This window comes from Canis aureus, chromosome 21 (genome assembly GCF_053574225.1).
Source record: "Canis aureus isolate CA01 chromosome 21, VMU_Caureus_v.1.0, whole genome shotgun sequence".
Taxonomy (NCBI): Eukaryota; Metazoa; Chordata; class Mammalia; order Carnivora; family Canidae; genus Canis; species Canis aureus.
Window position 1 is genome coordinate 4,055,097 of NC_135631.1, and position 17,659 is coordinate 4,072,755.

General features: G+C 52.8%; 1 protein-coding gene and 1 pseudogene across 7 annotated transcripts; both read right to left on the bottom strand.

The window, feature by feature from the left end:
- Nucleotides 1-670: 670 nt before the first annotated feature.
- On the bottom strand, nt 671-6,047 carry LOC144292288 (elongation factor 1-alpha 1-like; annotated as a pseudogene).
- Nucleotides 6,048-8,885: 2,838 nt separating this feature from the next.
- SLC25A45 (solute carrier family 25 member 45) lies at nt 8,886-15,314 on the bottom strand. Of its 7 annotated transcripts, none has more exons than XM_077862375.1 (6): nt 15,003-15,299; nt 13,948-13,991; nt 13,639-13,710; nt 13,149-13,334; nt 10,462-10,720; nt 8,886-10,304 (listed from the first exon to the last, which is right to left on the bottom strand). In XM_077862375.1, the coding sequence occupies exons 1-6, from the start codon at nt 15,037-15,039 to the stop codon at nt 10,036-10,038; spliced, it is 867 nt and encodes a 288-aa protein (XP_077718501.1). In that variant the 5' UTR covers nt 15,040-15,299; the 3' UTR covers nt 8,886-10,035. The 7 variants fall into 7 exon arrangements, with proteins under 7 accessions (XP_077718501.1, XP_077718504.1, XP_077718502.1 ...); XM_077862378.1 differs by lacking the exon at nt 15,003-15,299 and adding an exon at nt 14,812-14,971; XM_077862376.1 differs by lacking the exon at nt 13,639-13,710 and having other exon boundaries at nt 15,003-15,314.
- Between the last annotated feature and the right edge of the window lie 2,345 nt (nt 15,315-17,659).

A 17,659-nucleotide genomic window follows, 5' to 3' on the forward strand; every position in this document is an offset into this window, starting at 1 on the left:
ATCCAGGACCCCGGAATCATGAACTGAACCAAAGGCAGACGCTCAGCCAGAGCCACCCAGGTGCTCCTAAACTTTTGTTTTAATGGATCTCAAAATTCTGTGACAGATTTTTGGTCAGGTTGTTTCCATTAAAAAGTACTGATTTTTAAAACTAATAAAACTGCCCCCCCCAAACTCCAAATGGTCCACAAAACATTCTCCTTTCATTCTGAAGGTTTAACAATGCATTGGCTTTTTTTGTTTGTTTTTGTTTTTTAAGATTTTATTTATTTATTCACGAGAGACAGAGAGAGAGGAGGCAGAGACACAGGCAGAGGGAGAAGCAGGCTCCACGCAGGGAGCCCAATGGGGGACTCAATCCCAGGACTCCAGGATCACACCCTGGGCTGAATGTGGCGCTAAAACGCTGAGCCACCCGGGCTGCCCTAAAATAATCTAAAAAAATAAACTGGGGCACCTGGGTGGCTCAGTGGTTGAGCGTCTGACTTTGGCTCAGGTCGTGATCCTGGGGTCCTGGGATTGAGTCCCACATCGGGTTCCCTACATGGGGCCTGCTTCTCCCTCTGCCTATGTCTCTGCTTCTCTCTGTGTGTCTCGAATGAATGAATGAATGAATGAATGAATAAATAAATAAATAAATAAATAAATAAATAAATAAACAAACTAAATGGCCAATTGACACAAACAGTTCTGAGACCATTCTTCCACGACTGATTAAGACTGGGGTGGCAGGTATTGGGGATAATATTCATTTAGCCTTTTGAGCTTTCTGGGCAGACTTGGTGACTTTGCCAGCTCCAGCTGCCTTCTTGTCCACTGTTTTGATGACACCCACATAAACCGTCTGTCTCATGTCACGACCAGCAAAACTGCCCAGAGGAGGATAGTCAGAGAAGCTCTTAACACACATAGGCTTCCCAGGAGCCATATCAACAATGGCAGCATCCCCAGATTCCAAGAACTTGGGACCATTTTCCAGCCCTTTTCCAGTACAATCTATCTTCTCCTTCAGCTCAGCAAACTTGCAAGCAATGTGAGCTGTGTGACAATCCAGTGCAGGTGCCTAGCCAGCACAGATTTGGCCTGGATGGTTCAGGATAATCGCCTGAGCCGTGAAGCCAGCTGCTGCCAGTAGTGGGTCATTTTTGCTGTCACCAGCCACATTGTCATGGCAAACAACTTTGACAGATACGTACTTGACATGGAAGCCCACATTGTCCTAGGAAGAGCCTCATTCAAAGCTTCATGGTGCATTTCAACAGACTTTACTTCAGTTGTAACATTAACCAGAGCAAAGGTGACCACAAGCCAGGCTTAAGAACAGCAGTCGCCACTCGACTCACTGGGACAGTACCAATACCACCAATTTTGTGGACGTCCTGGAGAGGCAGGCGTAAGGGCTTATCAGTTGGATGAGTTGGTGGCAGAATGCAATCCAGAGCTCCAAGCAGTGTGGTTCCACTGGTGTTCCCATCTTTACGGGTGACTTTCTGTCCCTTGAACCAAGGCATGTTAACACTTGGCTCCAGCATGTTGTCACCATTCCAACCAGAAATTGGCACAAATGCTACTATGTCAAGGGTATAGCCAATTTAATGTAGATGCTGACTTTTTTTTTAAGATTTTATTTATTTATTCATGAGAGACACAGGCAGAGGGAGAAGCAGGCCCCACGCGGGGAGCCCGACACGGGACTTGATCCTGGGTCTCCAGGATCATGCCCTGGGCCAAAGGCAGGCATTAAACCACTGAGCCACCCAGGCTGCCCCAACTTTCTTAATTGTAGATACTAACTTTCTTAACAATTTCCTCATATCTCTCCTGGCTGTAGGGTGGCTCAGTGGAATCCATTTTGTGAACACCAACAATTAGTTGTTTTACATCCGGTGTGTAAGCCAGAAGGGCATGCTCAAGGGTCTGCCCATTCTTGGAGATACCTGCTTCAAATTCACCAACACCAGCAGCACAATCAGGACAGCACAGTCAGCCTGAGATGTGCCTGGAATCATGTTTTTGATAAAGTCTCTATGTCCTGGGCCATCAGTGAGGGTCACCTAATACTTGCTGCTCTCGAATTTCCACAGGGAGCTATCAATGGTGGAACCACCTTCACGTTCACCTTTCAGTTTATCCAAGACCCAGGCATACTTGAAGGAGCCCTTTCCCATCTCAGCAGCCTCCTTCTCAAATTTTTCGATAGTTCTTTCATCGATCCCACCACGCTTGTAGACCAGACGGCCAATAGTGGTAGGCTTGCCCGAATCTACGTGTCCAATGACGATGTTGATGTGAGTCTTTTCCTTTCCCATTTTGGTTTAGGTTTAATGGTAGATTTCACACCTGCATTCTGGCAGCGAACCCATTGCGGAAAAAGCTAAATTGTCCCTTTTCGAAAAGGTGGCCCTATTACCAGCTTCCTCCCAGAGCTTTTCTTTTAAAGCCACAAGGGGCTCCTTCCTTTCGTGCATCGCTGTCCTACGTCATGCTTTGCCTGTCTGTGGGAGACTTTATTGGCCCCTTCAAGCAGTATTTATTGACCTTTTTGCTTGTGGGTCGGGCAGGCCCCGTTCTGGGACCCTGCAGCTCATACAGAACAAGACGGAAGGATCCCTCCTCTCTAAGCCCTTACTTTCTGGTAGAGGGAGATCAAGAAGAGACAAGTAAACAAACTAAGACGGTCATTTTATTTATTTTTTAAAAAGAGTATTTATTTGTTCATGAGACACACACACACAGAGGCAGAGGCACAGGCAGAGGGAAAAGCAGGCTCCCTGCCAGGAGCGGATGTGGGACTCGATTCCCTGACCCGGGGATCACGCCCTGGGCCGAAGGCAGACTCTCAACTGACTGAGCCACTCAGGCACCCCACAAATGAACATTTATAAGATGTTTACTGTTGGGGCGCCTGGGTGGTGCAGTCCATTAAAGCGCTGACTCCTGGTTTTGGTCTGGTGGTGATCTCTGAGGTTGTGAGATCGAGCCCCAGATCCGGCTCCATGCTCAGTGGGGAGTCTTGGAAATCTTCTCTCTTCCTCTCTCTCGGTCCCTTCCCATCTCTCAAATAAATAAATAAATCTTTAAAAATTACAAAAATAAAAGCAAAATGTTCACCGCTTAGTCATCACCCTGGGTCCTGAGAAGATGATAAACTGGGTGCAGGAAGCCCACAAGCCCACAGACAGGCTCCCTGACATGTGTCTCTGCCCTGCACGCTGAGTAACTTCTTCCCACCTAAGCTTCCAGCTCTCTTCAGCCACGATTGTTTTTCTTTTTTTTCAAATATAAATAATCAGGACAGCTCCGGTGGCTCAGCAGTTTGGCGCAGCCTTCCACCTGGGGCTTTATCCTGGAGACCCGGGATCGAGTCCCTTGTCAGGCTCCCTGCATGGAGCCTGCTCATCCCTCTGCCTCTCTCTCTCCCATTAATAAATAAATAAAACCTTAGGAAAAAAAAAAAATATGTATATAAATAATCACATTTATACTCTCTTGCTTCTTCTAATTTTTTTATATATTCAAAATTTTCATGAATGATTATCCTGACATGCTGTATCTGAGAAATCTAGTATCTGAAATCCTTGGTGGGGGGCTAAATCTGTTGCTTTTGTTTCTTTTGATGCTTTAACTCACGGTGGCTTTTTTTTTTTCATTGTGTGTTTGTTAATTTCTGGTTGTGGGAGTAATTTTTAAAAATATTTCGTCAGGGGATGCCTGGGTGGCTCAGCGGTTTCGCGCCTGCCTTTGGCCCAGGGCATGATCCTGGGGTCTCAGGATCGAGTCCCGCATCGGGCTCCCCGCATGGATCTGGCTTCTCCCTCTGCCTGTGTCTCTGCCTCTCTCTGTGTGTCTCTCATGAATAAATCAATAAATAACATCTTTTAAAAATATTTTTTATTTTTCATCTCTGGAAAACCAAAGGTTTGATTTAGGAAATGCTCCTTCAAAAAATCTGTAGTTACTCCTACCAAGCACGAGAGGGCGCTTCTACCATAATCAGTTAAGTTCCCGGAGAAAAACGTCCCAGACCTGAAGAACCCAAGTAGGCGTATGGTTCCTGGTTCACAGAGACTATCTTATTCTTAATTTCTTTTTTTAAAGATTATTTATTCATGAGAGACATGGAGAGAGAGGCAGAGACACAGGCAGAGGGAGAAGCAGGCTCCATGCAGGGAGCCCGACGCGGGACTCGATCCTAGGTCTCCAGGATCACATCCTGGGCTGAAGGTGGCGCTAAACCGCTGAGCCACCTGGGCTGCCCTCCATGAAGTTGTTTTTTTTTTTTTTTTTAATTAATTAATTAATTTCTTTATTTATGATAGACATAGAGAGAGAGAGGCAGAGACACAGGCAGGCTCCATGCCGGGAGCCCGACGCGGAACTCGATCCCGGGACTCCAGGATCACACCCTGGGCCAAAGGCAGGCGCGAAATCGCTGAGCCACCCAGGGATCCCCTCCATGAAGTTTTTTAACCTCCAAGGTCTCAGCATTCATGTGAGCCGGAAAGGTAGCTCCAATTTATCACCCTGATTCACACTTACTTCCTTGATTGGAAGGGCCCTTGGGAAGTTCCCTTACTTCTTGAAAAGTTAGCAATGGTTTTAAGATCATATGTAATAATGGATCTGTAATCTAGTTGCCTTGAAGTAGGAGGGCTCCGGTAAAGCCTAGAGCACCAGCCTGCCAGAGGGGAAGTTGGGAAGACCAGTTTTCTTTCTTTCATTTACTCATTCATTCATCTGTTCAAAGCTCATTATTGAGCAACTCTGTGTGCCAGCTAACATTCTGATGATGAACAAAAGCAGACAAGGTCTCTGCTTGACGGGGCTCATAGCTTAGAGGAGAGACAATTATAATAAAAGAATCACACACACAAAAGTGTGTGCTTACAGATGAAGAGGGGATTACACGAAAGTGCAAGCTACTGGCTCTCAAGCTGTGGCTCACACCGGCAGCATCAGTAGGAACTTAGTGAAGCACAAATTCTTCTCAAACCTACTGAATCAAAAGTCCCAGGATGAGACCCAGCAATCTGTATTTTAATAAGCCCCCCAGGTGATTCTAAACCACTGGCATAAGCCAAAGGAACTTGACCTAGACAGAGGGGCTGAGGAAAGTTTCTCTAAGGAAGTGGTGATGACAGCAGAAGGAGGAGTGGGAGGCACACAGGCAGTGAGAACGGTGAGAACGCAGATGTCCTGTGGTGCGGGGGAATGTGGTTGTTTAAGGAACCAAGAGAAGGTGAATGTCTGAAGGCCTTGAAGGTTGTAGAAGGAGCTTGCCCAGATTCCTCAGAGTGATGGAAAGCCATTGAGGGGGACAAGGAAAGTAGGAAAAACTTATTTGTTCAGATTCAGGGCAGGACCAGGCTGTGGTTTGAGGACAAAGAAAGAGGGAGTGATTCCTAGAAAACTTTAAGAGCAGGGTTAGCAGGAGCTGGGGACTCCTTTGATTTGGAGGAGGGGAGCTGCTCCAAGACATCTGGCCTGACGACATAGCTGTGCCACAGAGCACTGCAGCAGGAGCAGGCTGGGAGGACACGTGAGGCACTTCTGGGATGCTCAAGCATGTGTGACCAGGGACAGCCAGCAGTGTGCACCTGGGGCTCAGGACAGTGGTTGGGCTGGAAACACCAAAGCAGGCACATTTGCAAAGTGAATCCCCATGGCTCAGCTGTTTAGTGAGTCTGGAAGCAGAGATCTCAGCCAGAATTGTCCCAAGGTATGTCCTTTCCCCCAACCCTGCACTGGAGTCCTCGTGTCACTATCCATGTAAGTTAGTCACCTGTAATTTCTCCTACTGTGATCACTGAAAAATAAGTGTCATGTTTAACAGCACGAAACCAGTGAGATGTGATTTACATTTGTCCAAGTCACAGGCTCCTTACACACAAGCCTCAGACACTACCCCCACTGGCAAGCTCAAAGCAGGTACATTTGCTATTTGGTTCTCAGGGATTTGTGTTCTTTACTCCTATCCTACTAATCCTTCCATCTCAGTGAGCTCTCAAAAAGAATGATGACCTCTAACAACACGTTAATTCTTTGAGGAATTTTTTTTTTTTTAATTTTTATTTATTTATGATAGTCACACACAGGGAGAGAGAGAGAGAGGCAGAGACATAGGCGGAGGGAGAAGCAGGCTCCATGCACCAGGAGCCCGACGTGGGATTCAATCCCGGGTCTCCAGGATCACGCCCTGGGCCAAAGGCGGGCACCAAACCGCTGCGCCACCCAGGGATCCCTCTTTGAGGAATTTAACATGAGTATTATGAGACCCTGCTGATGTAAAAACATGTGGCTTTTAAAAATATCCTTGGCCACAGGGACACCTGTGTGGCTCAGTCAGTTAAGCATCTGACTCTTGATCTCAACTCAGGTCTTTTTTTTTCTCCCTTTTTTCCTTTTTTTTTTTTTAAGATTTTATTTATTTATTCATGAGACACACACACACAGAGGCAGAGACACAGGCAGAGCGATAAGCAGGCTCCACGCAGGGAGCCCGATGTGGGACTCGATCCCGGGTCTCCAGGATCACACCCTGGGCCAAAGGCAGGCGCCAAACCACTGAGCCACCCAGGGATCGCCCTCAGCTCAGGTCTTGATCTCAGAGTTGTGAATTCAAATCTCGTGTTGGGCTCCATGCTTAGAGTGGAGCCTACTGAAAGAAAGAAAGAAAGAAAGAAAGAAAGAAAGAAAGAAAGAAAGAAAGAAAGAAAGAAAGAAAGAAAAGAAAGAAAGAAAGAAAGAAAGAAAGAAAGAAAGAAAGAAAGAAAGAAAGAAAGAAAGAAAGAAAGAAAGAAAGAGAAAGAAAGAAAGAAAGAAAGAAAGAAAAAGAAAGAAACCTTTGGCCACTTCCTGCCTGATCTTTGTCTTTCCACCCTCTTTCCCAAGCTGTTGTGACCTTTTCCTGGGCCCCTGAAAGTGAAATGAGTTGTTTTCTCACTAATCACGTCACACTTAACCCTAGCCTCACTCCAGCTCTGTGGCAGCAGCCCGTGAGCCCAGCTAGCAGTGCTGGTCAGGGGAGTGGAAGAAGCGGGCCTGGAACTGAATGGCCGGCCCCATGGGAGGCCTACATTCCCTCTGGTTGAAAGTGAGGAGCTAGAGGGGAAGAGCTCCAGCCCCCAGAGACACCTCTGGAAGGAACCCAATAGGGAAAGCTGACAGTACAAAGGCAGGCTTATGGGTGTAATTACTACCCCCAAAAGAAGATTTAACTAAAACCGAATCATGAAAGAATTTTTAGGGGCACCTGGGTGGCTCAGTGACTGAGTGTCTGCCTTGGGCTCTGGTCATGGTCCTGAGGTCCTGGGACCTAGTCCCACATCAGGCTCCCTGCATGGAGCCTGCTTTGCCCTCTGCCTGTGTCTGCCTCTCTCTGTGTCTCTCATGAATAAATAAATAAAAGCTTTTTTTTTAAAAAAAAAAAAAAAAAGGATTTTTCAGTTTTATTCTCTTGCTGACTGGTAATGTGACTAAGGGCAAACTACAGAGACCACTCTGACCTCTGGCTCCCTTCTTGCCTATTTGTATGTGCCACCTCCTCTTTCACATGCAACCCGCCCCCCCTCCCCCCCCCAATGACTGTGGTACCATCACTGCTTGTATCCAGCCCCAAACCTCTGGCACTGCAGCGATGCTGGAGAGCCACTGGGCTCACAAACTGACCAGACATCAGAAGAAATTGAGGCACAGAAAGGGCAGTGACTGGCCGAGACAGACCCTGCTTTTCCATGCCGGGAACACCGGCTTCCTGAGTCTGAGCAGGAGGAGAGGCCACCGGAGTTAGGAGTTCAAGTCACTTCTACTGGATTCACAGCTCCCTTAGCTCGAAGGGGCAGCACATTTCTGCTAGGAGGAGCTCCTGAACACCATTTCTTAAACTTTAGCGTGTATAAAAGGCACCAAAGAGCTCTGCACAACATGGATTCCTAGGCCCTAATCTCAGAGATTCTGATTCGGTCCATCCCCCAGGGGGACTCAGGATTCTGCATTTCCAGCCAAATGCCCCTGCTCCACAGACCACACTGGATTCATCCCTGACCTGGCAACTGGCAGACCCCTACCTACTGTGTCAGTAAGGGCAAGGCAAAACTAGCAGAGCAAGCAAGTGACAGAGTGCAGGGGCTTGGGTGGTCAGATGGGCTGTGCTCCCCTCACCCAGGGTCCCGGCCAGGGAAGTGTCTCCCACATCCTCACCAGAGCCAGTGAGGAATCTCCTCAAGGACAAGAGAGGGCAATTGCACACATCACACATTTTTCGAGCAAGAGTCCACATATGTGGGCACATTGAGTTGCAAGGGAGGTTAGGGAGCAGAGCCTGACTCCCCATCCACAGCCGCTGCGGTCACACTGTGACAGTAGAAGAAGAGGAGACTGATTTGGGGGCCACCCATAGTTGGTAGCCCATGATCCAGTGAAGGAGGGCTCTGACAGGCACACGTGGGGGCCAATGCCATCAGGCCTAGGCTGGGGGAGTCTGAACTTTGATGGGAGACTGTCACAGGCCCCAAGTAGAGCAGAGGAGCAGAGTAAGGGCTCTGGAGCTGGAGGCTCAGATGTGTCCAGGTGAGATGTGTGACCCTGGACAGGTTACACACTGTCTCTGAACTGAGGCTGTGATCATAGCTATAACCTTATAAATGATGATAACAGTGTGGGTTCTTTTTAAGATTTCATTTTAGTTTTTTTAAGTGTGCCCAATGTGGGACTCGAACTTACAACCCGAGATTCAGAGTCTCATGCTCCACCAACTAAGCCATCCAGGTACCACTATTGTCACGGTTTTTATAGGGAGCCCCCAGCAAATGGCAGGAATTCCGGGCATTCAGGTCATCATAAAGTGGGCCAAGGTTGATCTCAAACCAGATCGGGACACTGGTGGGTACAAACTCTGCTCATCTTTATTGCCAATCAAGTAAACCTTCTTGGCCAGCTTTTAATTGCCACTTAGCAGTTGAGGTGGGTAAAGCAAACAAGCACCATCAATGAGAGTGGGCCAGGCAGACACCCTGGAAAAGCGGCCCCGACTCCTGGCACCACGCCACCAGAGATGGCTCCGAGAGGGGCCAGGCAGGCCAAACCTCTCAGTGGAAACGTGGGGGCGGAGACAGGACCCAGGGAACAGGTGTGGTGGTTGGAGTAGGGGATCCCATTGTAAGTCTGACGCCCGACCTCAAGGAGCTCTCGGTATAATGGGGTTAGGTTGAGAATCAAAACAACAACCCAACAACCACGGCAAAGCACAGGGAGGGCTGTGATCTTGGCCTGTGGGAGATGTGGGAGGGACCAGGGGCCCGGTGGAGGTGGTGTGAAAACCCACAGCCAGTGGGGGCAAGGGAGACTCCTGTGCTCGCCAGGAAGGACTCCAGGAGAGGTGCTCAGCCTGGGCCCAGGAGCAGGTTCAGCCAAGGAGAGATGGAGTCCCCGTGTGGGCGCTGCCCCCTCCGGCCAGGAGGGAATAAGCCTTCCCGGCCAAGGCCAAGGATAGTCCAGTTTGCAATCCCTGGGCAGGGCTGGGCTGCCAAACCCCCCAGGGAGAAGAGGGGGAATAGGCAGGGAGGGCCCCGGGGGTGGGGGAGGTGGGGCTTGTCCCCAGAGGCCAAGGGAGCCGCTGAAGGATTCTGGACCAGAGGAGACTGCAGGCTGCTCTCCAGTGGGGGTGAGGTGGAGCAGTTAGAAAGGAGGTGAGGTGGGGGCAGGGGAGGATGGAGTGCTGCCCAGGAGTGCAGGCTCTGAGAGCTCTCTGAGGGTGAAGTCCCTGGGATGTCACCAGCACCACTGGCCAATGAGTGTGCTTCACGGCCTCTCCGGGAGCGTGGGAATGCAGGCAAGTGCAGCTGGGTGGCCGAAGCCAGCCTTGCCTTCCCGGAGTCCAGGGCCCTGGGCCTCCTGCTGCTCCCCGCCACTGCCTACCCTTAAGGAAAGGCCAGGCCCCTCGAATTGGAATCGCAAGCTGGTGCTTTCACCTTGGCCTCCAGTCTGGGCGGCTGGGCAGTGGTCTGGCCGGGAGCTACAGGCCTCACCTGGCCACGCTCATCCCCATGAGCTGAGGAGGTACTCGTAGGTGAGGAAGGTGACAGCGTTCACAGGAAAGGCGCGGGCACTGTTGATTGTAAGCCCCCGGAAGAAGACCCCCAGTCCTTCCTGCCGGGCACTGCTTACCATGCAGTCCAGCACCCCCTGGTACACCCTGTGCTTCAGCCCGCCCATCTGCATCCGGGACTTGATCACGTCCAAGGGGGTGGCTACAGCCCAGGAGGCAATGCCTGCAAAGCCCCCTGCCACCAGCACTGTGGCTGCGCCTGGGGTAGAGGAAGCCCAGGCAGGTGTCAGACTGAGGAGCAACAGCATCCTCCCATCCCATCCCATCCCCAGCATCCCTCTGCATCCTCCACGGCCGGGGCCAGCTCCCCGCCCCACTCCTCTCTGTCCCCCACCCTCTCATCCCACTCCACTCACCGGGGTTCTGGCGATCTGGTGTAGACTGGCGGCAGAGCCACTCATAGGTGACAAAATAGATCCCCAGTGTGGGGGTGTCCCTCAGCGTCAGGGCCCAGGCTCCCCGGAAGAGCCCCCAGGGCCCGTCCTCCCGGCAGATAGAGACTGCACAGTGCACAGGACCCCGGTACCGGGGTGGGGGGCTGCCCGGCCGAGCCCTTGGCTCCGTCTGGTTTTGTAGCCGGACTTTGATGAGGTCAAAAGGGGCCAAGCAGTAGGCCTGTAAGGGAGGAAGCACGAAGACCTGGGTCGGGCTCTGGGTGAGAACAGCGGCCCATTGTAACAAGAGGAAGGGAGTGGGCAGAGAGGGTTGCATCTTCCCAAGGGGCCTCGCCACCCCCGTGGCACCCAGGGTGGGCCATGGGCTAGACTGCTTCCCTTAGTATCACACCCCTGATGGCGGGTGGCACAGCCCACCCCCTGGATGGCACCAAACCTGCCTGGCACCTACATGGTGCTTGGAGACAATCCTGGATTATTTCTCCAAGAGTAGGTAGGTTTCTAGCCTCCCAAAAGCCAGAAGTGAGAACCCCCCTGCAGTGATTGGGGATTCAGTCCTCAACCATGAGACAGCTCTGACACCTCCCCAGAGTGAAGGAGGTCACCTCAGTACTGTTGGGGACTCGACTTCATAGATTCTCACTCTCCAGCTTCCTGTAGGACACCTCTCAGAGGCCCCTGAGGGGGTCAGGTACTGGGCCAGCCTTTCCTGCATCCCGCAAATCCCCAACCACTAGAGTCCCAACAGAAGACAGGTGGGTGGGGTCTATGGGTCCTAGGACTCATCACCTGGCTGAGGCAGATGGGACAAACATTTGGGGTAGTATCAGGACTGAGGGTGGTTCTGGGTGGATGCAGAGGGAAATGGAGCCAGGGCCTAATGTGAAGGGCAGGGGTGCACTAGGTCAAGGTCAGCTGTTAAAGTTCAGATGAGAAATCAGGCTGAGGCTAACATGTCATGAGGGGTTTCTGTGGATTTTGTTTCTTTTGTGGAAAGTACACAAGCTTAGCTCTGCAGCCCCGGAGATGGCTGATGGCAGAGGCAGCTGGAAGCTGGCTCTGGCTGTGATGTGCGGAGGTGGCAGGCCAACTTTGCTTACTTCCTCCCCTCCGGGAAGGGCAGTGAGCTGGGCTCTCTCCTGAGGCAGGATCCAATGTCATCCTGCAGAGCCCATGGGCAGCACCAAGCTGAGGGCTTCTCCAGGGGACATGCCCTTGAGCCCAGGGCTCCTGACTAAGGAAATGGCTGAGCTAGAGGTAGGGTGGCTAGCAGGGACAGGTTAGGGCCCCTCCCCTCCCCATCCCGGGTCCATGGCAGAGTGGGGATGGCAGACGCTGCCACGGTGTTTGCCAGGGTCAGCTTTTGCTGAGCCAAAAGCAACTTTCACACATCACAGGTTGTCGATCCCTGCCCTGGACTGGCCAGAGTCACACCCTGCCTCTTCCTCCCCGTCTCCACACTAAAACACAATTTCTGCCCCGAGACCTTGTTAAGCTGAATCCATGGGCTTGATGGCAAACTGGGTTCCAGTTGCCTTGAACCTGGTCCCCATCAGTGACCCTACAGTCCCCAGTGGCGCTATCTGTTCTGCTTTGCAAAGAGCTGGTGGGGAGGGTGACTTAGGACCTGGGCCTGGCTGGGCCAGCCACTAGCTTAGAGTCTCAGTTCTCTTCCCTGTTTTCATGGGATGCAGGTCTCAGGGACTGAGAAAAATGCAGGCATGTGCCCTGCACAAGAAGGGGCAGAAGAAAAGCCAGAACCTTTTGGGGTCTCAAGAATCACTAATTCACTTGCGTGAGCCCTCTGAGTCTGTCTTTTGCCCTTGCTCTCCACCCCAGGAAGTGTGTCAGGGGCATCAGGGCAGGTGCCAAACATAGTGTGACCCTCCCCGCCCCCTGCACCTGACTGGGGTGTGGGGTGGAGCCAGGCACCAGTCCCTCGGCCTCTATGCTCACGCTTCCCCCATCAGCTGGGGTTCCCCCTGCTGCCTGAGGCCCCTCTTTCCTCCACCCCACCAATCAAAAGCTGGATACTTAAGTGCTCAGAACAGAGACCAAAACAAATGATGGAATCTATTTAATGATTAATACCCTGAGCCCCTCCCAGTGAGATCTGTGGACTGGGGCCTGATGAGGCTCGGAGATCTCAGCCAGCTGCATGCTGTGGGCAAAGGGGCTGAGCAGGGCATGGGCTGGGCCAGGATCACACTGGGGCCGGAGGGGCTGGGCTCAGGGGTCTGGGAGGGCAAAAGGTCACCTTAGAGGCAGCACTGAGGCTGGCAGACCCCTCCGGAGGTGGGCGAGCCCTGTCAGCCTCAGCATGGGGCATCAACTCTGCTCCATGGTGTTCTCTTGGCACCATCTCCCCCCATCCGACCCCCAGCTCTCTCAGCCTCCTGCCCCCTCTGCTCTCTGTGACACTCCCCTCCAGACCTGCAGCCCAGAAGGCCACAGCTCAGCCAGGCCAGGTCACTGGGAGCAGCCAGGAGCTGGCCATTTCCCCACAGCTCCTCATGTACTCTTAGGAAGGCCTGGAGTCTACAGGGTGCCCCTGTGCGCATGTGTGTGCATGTGTATGTGTGCATACTCACAGCTGTTTGTGTGCTTGACAGCACCTGTGTACACATGCCCCCGTGCCTGCCTCTCACCTGCACGAACCCTCCAGTGCAGCCAGCTATGAAGACATGCGTGTAGCTGGGTGGCTGGGCCCACCGCTCCTGGTGGGAGGTTGCTGTGAGAGCCAGCAGCGTGTTGCTGTAGACTCCAAACAGGACGGAGTTGACCACAGCTATGCTCGCAATGGGGAAGCTCATTCCCTTGAAAAAACCCAGAAGCTGTAGAAAGACATGGTGGCTATAAGGCAAAGGAGCCTCCTCTTTGCCCTTTCCAGCTCTGGCAGGGTCTCCTCTGGCTGGAAACCACTCCTGAAACCTGACACAGGGAGGTTGAGGCAGGCTGAGGCTGGGGACAGCCTCAGCTCCATCATCGGGGTTACTAAGCTATACCACCCAGCCCCGGGTAGCCCCAGACTCTGGGCTTCTCTCTTCCAGGGGCAGCACCCTGCCAGGGGAGAAGAAAGCTGCTTCTGACTACCCAGATGCCTCCCATTCCAAAGCCCCAAAGAAAAAAGACACCCACCGACTCATGGCGGTAAGTCTTAACCATGCAGTCAATGATGCCCTGGTATGTGGTCTGGGTCTGTAGCCGCACCTGGATGAGGAGGACAGGGCAGGCAGCCCAGCAGGGAAGAGCAGGGATGGGCAGGGATGAACAGGGTGGCTCCATCCCAGCTCCTCCCCCTGCCCAGCAGGATGCCATCAGGGCAGGATTGATGAGAAAGATCCCCCATCAAAGCTGGGCCCTGCTCTCAAGGCATCCCGCCCTACACATCCTGACATCTAGCTCAGGTAACATCCTTCATGCTTTGGGAGCCTCCCCTTGACTCACCTTTACAGTGTCAAAAGGGTGTCCCAGAACCAAGCCCAGAGCTCCTGTGTGATAAGAAGATGCTATGAGCAAGGACCCTTGCACCTGGCTGAGGAAAGAGGGATTTGGGCAGGAGAAAACGGGCCAAGGCCTTACAACCAGATCCAAAGAAACTCCAGCTGGCCCCTTTGCATCCTCCTCCGCACCAAGCACTGGGCTGGGAAGGTGTGGGGACAAGGGGAGAGCCCTGGCCCTGTCAGGAGGACATATAGGCAGAAGGGAGGAGCCAGCCACAGACACAGTGTCCTCACAGTGTCCAACCCTGACTGTCCTGCTTGCTTATCTGACTGTGGGGCTGTGGGACAGATTCTCTGGTGCTCCTGCCTCCCTGCCAGCCTGGCCTCTTCCTTCCTTCACCTCACCACTGCTGTTGAGTACGGAGCCTTGATCCAGACCAGGTCCTGCTCTCCCAGCACTCTATCCCATCAGCCAGCAGTATGGGGCTGGAGGCCCCAAGGGGAGTCTTGCTGGCCACAGTGGAAAAGAGTCAGCCCCCAGGTCACCTCCCCACCTCTGGATCTTGCCTTCCATAGCAGACGCTGGTCCTGGAGCCTGGAGTGGAGGTCATAGCCCCAGGAGGCAGGTTCAGAATGTCCCCCTCTTTCTTCTGAGAGAAATATCACCCAGGAGCTGGGGTGGATCTACGACACACCAGGCCTCAGTGCCAGAGCATGCAGGCCACCACCAGGTAGGGCAGAGGCCCAAAGGGGAACACAGTCCAGCTGCTGGGGTCCAAGGGGAAATTCCCTCATGAGCCCCACAGGGCGGGCCTAGAGAGTGGGGTTCTCAGTGGAGGTCTGCAGGTGTGTCTGGGATAGTGCTCACCTCAGCTCCAGAGGTGAGGGCAGATGGCTCAGGGACCTGCTCCCTACTTAGGCAACTAACTGCCAGGAGGCTCTGGAAAGCTGGCTCTGGGTGCTCCAGGGCCACCAGGACTTTGGTCTCTGCTCCTTCTATGTCCCCAGGAAGTGACCTACCACTAGGGGTGATGTGAGGAAGGAAGAAAAATGTCTCACCAGAGATCCAGCCGGCCACAAACTCCTCCACAGGCATTGTCTGGCAGGGGCGGGAGCTGGTGGCTCCAGCAGAGGAGACGCTGGAGAGGGAAGGTCCCTGATCTCCCTCCCCCCAGCCCGCCTGATAACTTCCCACTAATGTTTAACTCTGCCTGCAGGGTGAGCAGTGGCCTGGTGCCCAGACCTCAGCACCAGGAGAGGGGAGGGAGTCAACTTGGGTGGCCCTGACCTTGGAGGAGGTGTGCAGCGTGTGAAATCTCAGGACAGGGATGATGCACCCTCCCTCTCAGGAGGCCTACCCGCCCCTGCCAGCCAACGATGGCCTTGTAACCTTGCTTCCTGACCAAGCATGGCAGCCAGGCCCCAGCCTCTAGGGCTGCCTTACCCAGCATGACTTTAAGGGGGGGCCAGGCCCTGCCCGCCCAGCCTAGCCAGCCCAAACCCCCTGCGTCCCCACAGCACCACACACCAGGCTGTCACCCACCCTGGACGGGCCAGCAGAGATGGAGTGTGGCCGCCAGGGGACAGGGCCAGTGAGGTCCCCATATCCCTGGAACCCCAGAGCCTATAGGGTGGGAACAACTCAGAGAGGAATGACTCCCAGGGCCTGAAGCCCTGCCTTCCCCCAGGGTAGTGTGCAGCTCCCCCAGCTCCCTTGCGTGAGTCATAAACAGCCTCCCTCGCTCGGCCTTCTCTTCCCTGGGCCTCCTTCCCAGGGGGAAAAGCTGCAGATATGAGTGTATAAAGGGCTGCGTGTGTCCCAGCTCTGGGGTGACAACTGTTCATTTCTCTGGACAACAACCCGAACGGACAAGGCAGGGACCTGCATCCCTTTCTCTTCCTCTCTGCTTCCTTCAACCCACCTTCTCTGTTGCCAATAGTTTTTTTTTTTTTAATAATTTTATTTATTTATTCATGAGAGAGGCAGAGACATAGGTAGAGGGAAAAGCAGACTCCCTGAGGGGAGCCTGATGTGGGACTCTGATCCAGGACCACGGGATCACAACCTGAGCCAAAGGTAGACGCTCAACCGCTGAGCCACCCAGGCATCCCTGTCGCCAGTAGGTTAAATGAGTTACAGCCTGAGTCATTAACTCCACTCACCCATTGGCTCCTTACGAGCCCAATATAGTTAAATACCCTCACTCTTCAATGTTGACTTGAGAGTGATATTTTACATCATTTTAAAATTTGTGGCATCTTTTAACAAACCAGATGACTGCTCACGCCCCGTGTTTCTCACACCTGTCTGGTACTTTTATTTTTCCTGCTTCCATCTTCTCTGTCACCTGAGAGGGGGCCGTGTACATCACAGAGGCAGTGGGGGCTTTGGTGTTGTCCACACTGGGGTTCCAATGTCAGCTCTGACCCCACCAGCCGAGGGATCTGTGGCAAGGCACGTGCTTCCTGAGGCTCTTTTCTCCTGTGTCCTTTGGGAGGCTCTGGAGTTCATCTGAGGGGTCCCTTGAAGGGGGGACTGGTATCCGCATTCAGGATCACAACATGTCCATTACACTTCGTGATTCTGACGCAGTAGGGCACAGGAGCACAGCGGCGGTCCCGTATACTTCGAGCAGGACTCGGATGCACATGTGCAGCCAGGACGCCAGGCAGAGCATCAGAGCAGACCTGTGGATGCGGGCAGGCCAAGAGCTGAGTTTGCTGCAGATGACAAGTATCCAACATTAAAAGAGTGTCTGGGGTGGGACGCATATGTGGCTCGGTGGTTGAGCCTTTGGTTCAGGGAGTGATCCTGGAGTCCCAGGATCGAGAAGCAGGAGCCTGCTTCTCCCTCTGCCTGTGTCTCTGCCTCTCTGTGTGTGTCTTTCATGAATAAATAAACAAAATCTTAAAAAAGAGAGAGAGTGTGTCTGGGGTGCTGATGTAATGTGTTGTTTGCATCAACGGCCACAAGATCTGTCAGATTCTATTCTTAGGTATGCTGGGAAGTGGGACAGGGGTGGGGTCCTCTTTCCAGGGCACAGAGACTGGAAAGGGGCAGGGGCGGAGACAGGGAGGCCAGGCAGGAATCTGAATGGAGGCAATGGTGGCATTAGGCCAGGGCGGTAGCAGTGGAGGAGTGTAGTGTTAAAAAAAGATTTTATTTATTTGACAGAGAGAAAGGGCACAAGCACTGGGGAGGGGCAGAGGCAGCGGGAGAAACACACACCCCACTGAGCAGGGAGCTCGATGCAGGGCTCGATCACAAGACCCCGGGATCGTAACCTGAGCCAAAGGCAGATGCTTAACCGACTGAGCCACTCAGATGCCCCCATCTTATGTAGTTTTAAATATGCATTTCTTTCTCCCGGGCTTCTTTCTTCCTCCTCTCTACCTCCACTCCCTAATTGAGCCATAAGATAAGCTTCCTGAGGGTAGGGCAGTGTCTCACGTGGGTCTCCATCCCCTGCCCCAGCCCAGATCCTGCACCGAGTAAGCACTCAACCACACTGGACTTTGATCCAGCTAGTTAAGTGAGGTCACCAAGCCATTGTGTCCTGGTCTGAGGGTCCCAGAACTTAGAACCTGGAAGAAGAGGCATCTGTGTGGCTCAGTGGTTGAGCATCTGCCTTTGGCGTAGGTCATGATCCCGGGGTCCTGGGATCAAGTCCCACATAAGGCTCCCCATAGGGAGCCTGCTTCTCCCTCTGCCTGTG

Bases quoted from the DNA above. Each gene is read 5' to 3' on its own strand.
- SLC25A45 (XM_077862375.1), bottom strand. From the start codon at position 15,039: ATGCCTGTGGAGGAGTTTGTGGCCGGCTGGATCTCTG. The intron at 13,335-13,638 runs GTGGGTGTCTTT...GTCTTTCTACAG, and splicing joins AGACTTACCGCCATGAGTCG to CTTCTGGGTTTTTTCAAGGG. The intron at 10,721-13,148 runs GTGAGAGGCAGG...CCTCCCTTACAG, and splicing joins GCACTGGAGGGTTCGTGCAG to GCCTACTGCTTGGCCCCTTT.